This window comes from Fukomys damarensis, unplaced genomic scaffold (genome assembly GCF_012274545.1).
Source record: "Fukomys damarensis isolate Sample0158 unplaced genomic scaffold, DMR_v1.0_HiC HiC_scaffold_33, whole genome shotgun sequence".
In the NCBI taxonomy this organism is placed as follows: Eukaryota; Metazoa; Chordata; class Mammalia; order Rodentia; family Bathyergidae; genus Fukomys; species Fukomys damarensis.
In genome coordinates this window covers 2149343-2158648 of record NW_022900945.1, presented here as the reverse complement: position 1 = coordinate 2158648, position 9306 = coordinate 2149343, and the positions used below count along the sequence as shown (strand labels likewise).

The 9306-nt window shown below is 45.1% G+C and overlaps 1 protein-coding gene across 4 annotated transcripts in view; it reads left to right on the top strand.

Annotated features, from left to right (window-relative positions):
* The window catches only part of Itgb3bp (integrin subunit beta 3 binding protein), a 47313-nt gene extending 39580 nt beyond the window's left edge, over positions 1–7733 (top strand). For 2 of the 4 annotated variants that reach the window (XM_010605066.3, XM_010605063.3), the window contains 2 exons: positions 200–259; positions 4815–4923. In XM_010605066.3, the coding sequence (XP_010603368.1) occupies positions 200–259; positions 4815–4903 (149 nt within the window). In that variant the 3' untranslated portion in view covers positions 4904–4923. Of the gene's footprint in view, positions 1–199; positions 260–4814; positions 4924–6724; positions 6803–7657 lie in introns of those variants that run through there. The other 2 variants (XM_010605065.1, XM_010605064.3) reach the window with 2 other exon arrangements.
* The last annotated feature ends 1573 nt before the right edge of the window (positions 7734–9306 follow it).

The window sequence follows — 9306 nt, the reverse complement described above, 5'->3', positions numbered from 1 at the left end:
AAAAAAAAAAAAAAAAAAAAAAATACAATAACGATAGTTATTAACAATAGTTAAGAAACCATTGTACTTTATATATGATACCCATAGATATGTATTACTTTGAATAATTTTTTCTCATGAAATTATTCTGAGAAATTATTCATATGCATGTTAATTCTTAACATGAGTTTGGTGTTGTTGTTTTTTTTTTTTCCTGTAGTGGCAAAAGTAACAAAACAAAAACTTTTTGAAAAGAAAAACTCAGGACTTCCTCATAAAGGTAAGGAATTGAACTTTACTACATAAAGAGGTGTTTTTTCTTCCTGTCACCAGATAAAACCAGTCTCTGTTAAGTCCTTTATAGTGTATTTTAAAAGACTACACAGAGCGCTCAGCTTCTTTCTCAGCAGGGTCCTGGAGACTGGACATTGTGGATGTCGGTCCGCCGTGAGCTCGGGCCGCAGGCATTGCAAAGTGTGGGGGACTAAGGTGGCAGTTTCCCCTTGGAAAGACCGCAAGCTAGCCATACTTCGAGGCCAGGCAGTGGCGATCGTTGGGATGCTGCTGACACAGGCACGGCCGCCAGCCTCTCTCCGGCAGACTTGGTCTCTGTCACAGGGTCCCGGGACTCCGCTTAGCGGGGACCTGTAGTGACCCTGTGCCCAGTGTGAGGGTCAGCGTGTGTCTCCGGGAGCGCTGGATGACAGCTGTTTGCACATCATTCTGGGGGAGAAACAACTTGCCCGGAGACGCTTCTCCTTAGGGCACAGGGTCAGGGTGACCCAACACTGCTGCTTCCTGAAATAGAAGTGGCCCAGTCATGCAGCTCCGAATCCAGTGCGACACAACTGAAGTGGGTGTGAGCCGGGCCCGGGGCCTGTAACGGAAGCAGCCAGAACTTGGTGGGCCCAGGAGGGAGCTTTCTGGAAGAAGCTGCTGCTCCTCCCTGGGCCTGGCCTGCTCGGTCAGCCACCTGCCTCCCCACCCCTGCCGCCGGGCTGGAGGGTCTCACATCTCATTGCCCAGTGGAAAGAAACGTCACCTCTCTGTTCTGTGCCAATAGTTTGATTTTTAAAATCTGTAGTTTCCTAGAACTCACTAGAATTAGGTGCCATGTAGTTGACATTTACGAACAATTTAGAGAGATGAAGAGGAAATTGTAGAACAAATCCATGAATGTAAAGAAATCTTTCCAAAACTGCTGGTACTTGAGAGGGGATGCTATTGCCCTCCTTTCAGTCCTGCTTTGTACCTCGGCTCTCACTTGTGGAGGGCAAGATCAGCCCTAAGTGCAGTCTGTTGTTCTAGTCAGTAGGCCGGACTGGTCCATCCCGGCATTTTCCAGAGTGCTGAGTTTTGTTTATTCGTACAGGAAATTGTACGACTAAATCATGTTTTTATATTTCTAATGAGCATTGATCATTTGTCATGGTTTAAATGAAAACTGAATTTGAAAATATATTACAGAGTACTTTCATATTTTATTATGTACTGCTATGTATTACATGTTGTAATACATATTAATCACCTCCCATTTCTGTTTCTCGGCAAGAGCTACCTTAGCTCTATTTTCTGAGATATTCAAAACTGCATCAGGTTTTCAACATATTTTGGAAAATTACTGCTGTCTAAAAAAATAGATCAAAGCTTATTTTCTTTGTAATTTGGGTTGGAGTTATCTAATTTTACCAAGTGCTTTTCCCACTTCTCTCTGGTTCCTAACGTATACACATATTTAGTTGAGGGTTTGTTGTTGGTAAAGATGATGTCAACACATAGGTACAAGCACACGCATACACACTCACAAATTTTTGTATCAAGCTAACAACTTTCACCCCTTCCTGTTCATTTACTTTTTTTGTTGTTCTGGGAATCGAACTTAGAGCCTCACACCTGTGAGAAGGCACTTTGCTCTGAGCTACATCCCCAGTCCTTATCTATTCATTCTAAGAGTACTTTGCTTATTGGTATTTGATTTCTTGTTTTTGTTTTTGTTTTTGTTCTTTGACATCTCAAACCAGTTTGCCTTATTTTGAAATTGGATTTCCAGCTTTTTATCGATATTTCTACTTTTCATTTACTATATTATTAACAAGAATTGTTAAAATTTTTAAACATTTTACAACTCTTCATAACATTAGGAATCACATGAAATTTAACTTGCTGTACAGTCATTACTGTGCTTGTTTCATGTGGGTAATTATGAAAATGAGAAGCCCTTGATTTATTTCGCCATCAGAAGTGTGTCCCTTGGATGCTCATGACCGAAACGATTCTTTAATGATTCTTCTTTTTCTGTTCTTTCACATTCTTAGTTTTCCCGGAATGATCAAAGTAGGTAACACCGGAGAGCGGCAGCATAGTCTTTCAGTTCTATTTATTTTCATTTCAGTGCCAGCTCCCTTCGCTCAGTGTCACCTGCAGACACTGTTATGGGCAGAGGGGCACAGTGACGATAGCACTGCAGCCCTGAAGCTTCCTTGAGGCTGAGGGTGCACCTAGACAGGGCCCACCTGCCGGAGTGTGGGCACACGAGGCTGTCCCCTGCAGGACGCATTTGTGACACTTCCTCAGGGCCCAGGTCTAACCTCTGTCTGCCTGATAATGCTGGCTTTATGACCACTGGGAAAATAATGGAATGAAAGGTTCTTTTTCTGTGAGATTTGGATGTGGATTTTTGTAATTATTTTAAATTTGTTATGCTGAGGACTGAAGACACATGACCATTCAGTGGGCTGCGGTGTGGAATGTCACATTGTCATCACATGGGAGGCATGAAGTTTATTTGCTTTACACAGTCAACCTCTAAAACAACTTGGTACAAGTATTCCTGGGTCAATACACAGCTTTCTGTAGTCCTTGGTATTTTCATTTTTTCTGGAGATACTTTAAAATGCCATCATTGTTCATCTATGCCTAGTACTTCCCGTAAACAAAATGTTTTTGAAAAGAATGTAAGCAAACTGTAGAGCAGTTGCCAAGTAAGATATGAAATCTAGACATTTAGCTTCGGTCCAAAACATATTTTATCTGTTTTGAGAATAACTGTGTAGGTTGCAGTATGCATATTTTAAAAGAAATATAGCCATCTGAACTTTACTTTGTTCAAGAGTGGATTGTTTCAGCTATTTTTAATAGAAAATATTTCAGAATTTCTAGCACTTTTGTTTTAAAAACTAATTACAATGTTCCCTTGTTTCAGTTAACTTACTGTGTTTTTACACTATAAAATTCATCTTGGTTACAGCATTTTAAAGTTACCAAATTTAGACTACAGGATGAGCGTTAAACCTCTCCTTAGACTATAAAATAGTGGATGCTGCCTTCTCATTCTGCCACCGAAATATGTTTTAAACACAAAAATGTTACCTGTACCCCTCCTCAGTCTTGAAAAAGTACCCATCATGTCAGCTAAGTCATTCCAGCCTTTTGCTTTTCTCTGACACCCTAAATGGTGTCTTTCTCAGCCTGCACTTTAGGAGGCCCTGAGCCCGACTCCCTTTCTGCTCTGGGCCTCACGTTTCTGCTTTTCTGGAGACCAAGGGGACAGGGCGAGGGTGCCGCGTGGGGTTTGGCGCCATGGGGCACGGATGCATCTGGGCTCCTTAATCCTCCAAAGCCTTTTCAAGAGTTCCTTCCGTGATTTCAATTTTTTATAATTTCGCCAGGAATATGATAATTTTTTTTGTGAATAAAATAAGTACAAAATGTTAAAACTATGTTTGGACTCACAGGAGCAGTAACGTGCTGACACGTAAATAACTTGCTCGCGACATTACAGATATCCAGGTGCTGGGTATGTGCTGATGACAACAAAATTGAAAAGAAAGACGGTAATAATTCTGACTGGTTTTCTCTGCAGAAGATATTGATTATTTGTGTGTGGTGAGAGATTTGGAAAATTCAATTAAAGGAGTTGTGCAAAGGTTTCATAAATTTTCCTTCCACAGCGTGTACACAGACACTGTTGCGTATTAAATCAATGCAGCACTTCACAATATATTTTCTTTGAAACATAAAAATAAATAACATTTAAACAGTTCTGCTTACTACAGAAACAAATTTTATTTTCTGTGAAGCATTCAGTCATGTGCTATCACTGACTCATACACATTTGCCAGCTGTAACAAATTTTATGGACATTTTCCCTGGAGACATAGCTCACATACTATGAATTTTTAAATGAGCAAATGGCGAAGAAGGGGTGTCAGCAATATAAAAATTGATCAGTTAAAAGATAAAAGCATAAGTAGAGAGATTTGTATGGTAGTCTTAATAGGTTTTATTAAATAAAAATACTATAAAAAGACAGTAATGAACAGACAGAAGACTGGCTGTTCTTGAGGGGCTGAGAGTTACGCTGGCACACGGAGAGACTGGTTTTCTGTCACCTGACCGGTGAACATTTTCCCACCTTAGAATGGTCAGAAAAGCCCGTGCCCAGAGCAAGGTGAGCTGTTTCCTGGCCAGGCCGACGGGCACTGCGGAGCCAGCAGCTGATCCGGTTCCCTCCCACCTCTGCCTCCCTCCCCTGCCTGGCAGACCCCATCCTGCAGGCCCAGGCACACTGGGGCAGGTGGGGTGGGGATGTGTGTGCAGAGAAGGACCCTGGAGTCCTCAGTGCTGGGATTGCTGTTCCCGCCTCAGTTGTGAACCCTGAGTGACAGGACAGGCACTGCCGCCCTCGGCCAGGCTGGCTGCAGAGTGGGGACAAGAGCACAGTCCACGGTTCACCCAGAGAAGCTAGGTTGGATTCAGCATTTATTCTGCATCATACAGTGTGACAAGTTGCTTTGAAGTGTTTTTTGAAAAATATCTTTTCTTCTTTCTTACAGAATTATGTCATCTTGACAGCTACAGATTCCTTAAAGCCATTTTAAACCAAGGTACTGTTTTACTTTTCTATTCAGTTGAACCATATTAAATGTCCTGTGTTTTATCCAAGTGGAAGCGTTTTACCTACATTATCAGGTCTGGTACACTCTTACCAGAACAGCAAAGCAGCTGGGTAAGGTGGCGCAGGCCTAGAATCTCAGCACTTGGAAAGCTGAGGCAGGAGGAACACCAAGAGTTCAAGGCCAGCCTGGGCTACATAGCCAGATCCTGTCTCAGTAAACAAAAGAACAGAGCAACCTGACAAGCACTGTGAACCAGAGGCTGGCAGGAAAAGCACACTGAGGAAGTTGGAGGCATGTTTTTAACTAAGTATTCAGAAGGCCCTCGATTCAACACCTCTGGTGTAAGAGCGGAATGGGTGGTAGCGAGTTGATCATAGGATCTGTAGGACACATCCAGCCGAACAAGACATCACAGGTCTGTTACTAAATTGGTCAAGGAAATAATTATATGTTATTTATATCTTTTCTTCAAACAATTCCTATTGATTTAGCAGTCTCAGGTGATGTGTTTATACAGCTGATTTCTGCCTCAGCCTGAGTGGCAGCAGCACACGCGGTGTCAGTGCCTGGGGCTCACGGGAACCTGCACTGCCCAGGTGTGGTGGCATCAGCGCCAACCAGATGCTGCCTGCTTGCTCTTAGAAAAAAACTAAAGCAAAACAAGAGAATGACACTGTATGTAGAAAATTCATTTCTTTAGAAATGGATTTCAGGAGGTTCATTCTTAGCAAAATATCACAAAGCATCTCATGGGGAAAATTGTCGTTTTCACTCATTGACTGTTTCAGTTGTACACAGTAGGAGTCATAAGGAGCATGTCTGACATGTCAGCTCGTCAGAAACATCAGGTATCCGTGATCGTCACAACATGACGCTGCGTAGGGAGTTGTACTTCTGTCGGTGGGGAGAGAGGTGCCCAGCACTTCCCGATCTCGCCCCGGAAACGCCTCACGGTACCAAGCTGCAGTTACATAGTGGGTACCGTGAGCAACACACACTTATGCTCCTTCACTGCAGCAGTAAATGTTTTCTAAAACTCTGACCCATGAAAAGCCAACAGGGAACTGTTGGATCAGGAGGTGTCCATGAATACATTTTCAGGTCATATTTAGCAGAGGAACACACACATTGAGTGCATAGTAGTCTCGGTGAGCTTCTGGGAACAGCTTTGTTTCCAAGGACTCTAGGAAGCTCCTTTGAGTGGTGCTTCCAAGATACCGACTGGCCTCTCCAGTCCACTCTGTGACAAGGTGGAGGCCTCGAGCACAGGAATCTGCCACTGTGCTCCTCTGCTCTCACAGCTCTGGCCCTGTGAGCTCTGGCAGGGAGCCCCACACCGGAAATGCACGGAAGACCCAGCAATGTTTGGCGGAAGCGGGTTGTCACCCTGGCCACCCTCTTGGCTGGAGGGGCTGCTGGTGGAGAGGCCCAACCCCCTTCCAAGGCTCCCAAGGCCAGCAACCGGAGGGGGGGACTCACTGGGAGGGCTCCTCCTAAACCCTGCCTCTTACTTAGTTTTTGTCAGCTGTTGGAGGAAATACCTGCTAAGAGGCCCGTAGAGGTGGAACCATGTAAATGTGGTGTTTCCAAGGGTCCTTCTTGCCGAGGATTCGATTCTCAAGTTTCTTAGCATCTTCTCAGGAAGCGAACGGTGCTTGTCATGCTGTTGTGTATGAAGGGCACTGTCGCTTAGAGGATGCAAAGTAAGCAGGAGAGGCCGCCAGTCTGCACTGCGCTGGACCACATGCTAAAGGGCATTTAAATCATGTCTTCGGCGATGCGTGGGATGTCTGTTAATTTGGAAACGAATCCACAGTGATGTAATAATCATCTTTTATATCCTACAGGCACTTAGGAGGAAGGTACTCGTGGGCACGGCTTCTGCATCTGCCTGATCGTGTTTAAGGGAACAGAAGAAATGTTTGTAATTAATCTGCCCAGTAAATACCAGCCCTGAACACAGGCAGGTGCAGGTCTAGATAAGGTTTCTTGCAGCTAATTTAAACTTTCTCCACACACCAGTGGATAATCTCAATGTAAATAATACATTTCTTCTTGACCCTTAATGTAAGTCAGCAAGAAGGGAGGGCTGCTGCCTTCTGCGTCGCCTGTTTGCACAGTTGTGGCGTATGGACGGGTGCAGAACGGCTGTGCTTTGATGGCTGTCTCCATTTCCTGGGACTCAGATTCCACCTCTGGGAGTATAACTCGGTACAGTCTTTCCCACTGGAAGCCCCAGCTGCTTGTTTTTTGAGACAATTTTGCTGTGTAGGTCAAGCTGGCCTCAAACTCACTATGCAGCCCGGGCAGCCCTTGAACTCTCCTGCCCCAGCCTCCCAAATGCCAGGATTACAGGGTGTGCACCCCTGTGCTGGGCTAATTTTTTTAAACTTTTATAAGTTTGTGTAGCCACTGTGTCAGTGATGAGCTATTATTATACTAAAGTTCTTTCCTATGCTTTCAGAGAAAAGTATTTTCAAAGTTTTAAAATTTCACCTTTTATAAAATAGGAGAATCCATTTTTCAGTGCTTTTATATTTCGCCAAAAAGCCAAAAGGTAAAATTGTTTCTCAGCTATGCTACAGAGGTGCCAAGAAATTTAAAGACAAGACCTTCGCTGTGGGGAATGTATGATCCAGTCCCTTCCACGTTACTGTGGCATTAGCTTAAGTACTTATCATGTAGTCTGTGTTGCTGTTTTCACTCACGAAAGTGTCGGGGAATCACAGACTGTCATAACTTCATCAAAGTTTGCTAAAAATTCTCTACTTTCCCCACAGTTTCTGCAGGGGGATGCTGCTCCCTCAGTAGTTGCCATAAATTTTGACAAAATCAGCATGTCACTTGATTCACCGTATCATGAAAATACTACTACTCCACAAAAGTCTGAAGTAAAATTTAACAAATAAAAATTGAAGGTAACTCATTTCCCACTTAAACTTCAGGCTCCAATGTTGTTTTTAGCTTGTTAATGCAGCATAGGTACTAGACAGCAGTCTGCCTGATGGGCCTCAGGGCGATTCTCTTGGCACTGTGGACGATCGATCCTGTGACTGGCAGTGCGGGAGGGCGTTACTGGGCCACTGCGACGTGCGGAGCCCTGGATGAGGCTTGTGTCCCCACCGGCCGGACCCCTGGGAGGTGTGGCTCTCGCTCCCGGCTCCTCACCCACGCCTGCCCTCAGGCTCCCGGGAAGGCGCCTGTGTTCCCCGCCTTGTCCCCCTCCCCGATGACAACAGAAGGGGCCTCTCAGCAATGTCAGTGACAGCCTCTCCCTGAGCTGGGGCCCGACAGCACCTTCCAAGAAGCAGGTTCTCCAACATGCAGCCGTGAGGCGGCTGTTTTATTTTGATAACACGACACAGTGTGGTAATAATTACCCCAGAGGCGGGCTGAGCCAACGCGGTGAGCCTCGAACCCTGGGCCTGAAGAGACAGAGCAGGGGCCCGGTTCAGGTGGCCCTGCAGACAGGTGCGCGAGTGATTGGGAAGCCGGCGCTCAGGCTTAAAACATGTCAAGTCCATGAAATTTCATTTTTAAAACAGATTCGAGCAGATCTGAATCCTCGGAAGCAAACACCACCATCTGCCCTGTAAACTGCACTTGTAGCAAGGGCCAAGCAGAGCCAGAGCCAGGCAGCCGGGATTGTCACAGACGCTTCCAGCTGGAGCACCGAGCTGCTCAATGACGAGATGCAATACTTTCACGCAGAACTGAGAAAATCAATTTGAACACCAACATCAGTGATTTCCTTTAAAGACAAGAGGCTTGATACTTCCAATAAGTTCACTAAATTTGCAATTTTAACTGTGTGCGTAACACATATATATACACACATACACACACGCTTGTTTTTTGGTGGTACAGGAGATCGAGCTCAGGACCTTGCGCTTGTGAGGTAGGCACAGTGCCACTGAGCTACATCCCATTCCAACGCAGTATACTTAAGTAAACACTGGGATTAAGGACATTTTTCCCTTTTATTTTACTACCTGAATAGCTGTTCATATAAAACCACAGTATGCTATGGCACAGCAACACCCAGAGGCGAGCTTCCTTCGCCCTCCACTCTAATCCCGTGCAGGTGGCCATGAGCTCCAGCTTCCTTTCCTGAACTCCGTGCCTCCAAAAGGGGAAGGTCACTTACACAGAACCGAAGTCCACGTTCTGAAAGAGCTAGTTGATTTTCTTCTGACTTCTTCCGTCCTTGGAGTCCCACATCATAATGTTGAAATACACCAAGAAGAAGAGGAAGTTCAAGCAGGACACGAAACACACCAACACCGAAAACAAGTCTGGCAGTCTCCGAGGAGGATCCAGCACGGCAGTCATGAGCGTCAGAAGGACCATCAGGGCCACCGAGGCAAGGAACTGCGGGCAAAGGGTCAGTCACTGCAAGGCGTGGAGGGAGACAGGAGGTGGGCGGCTG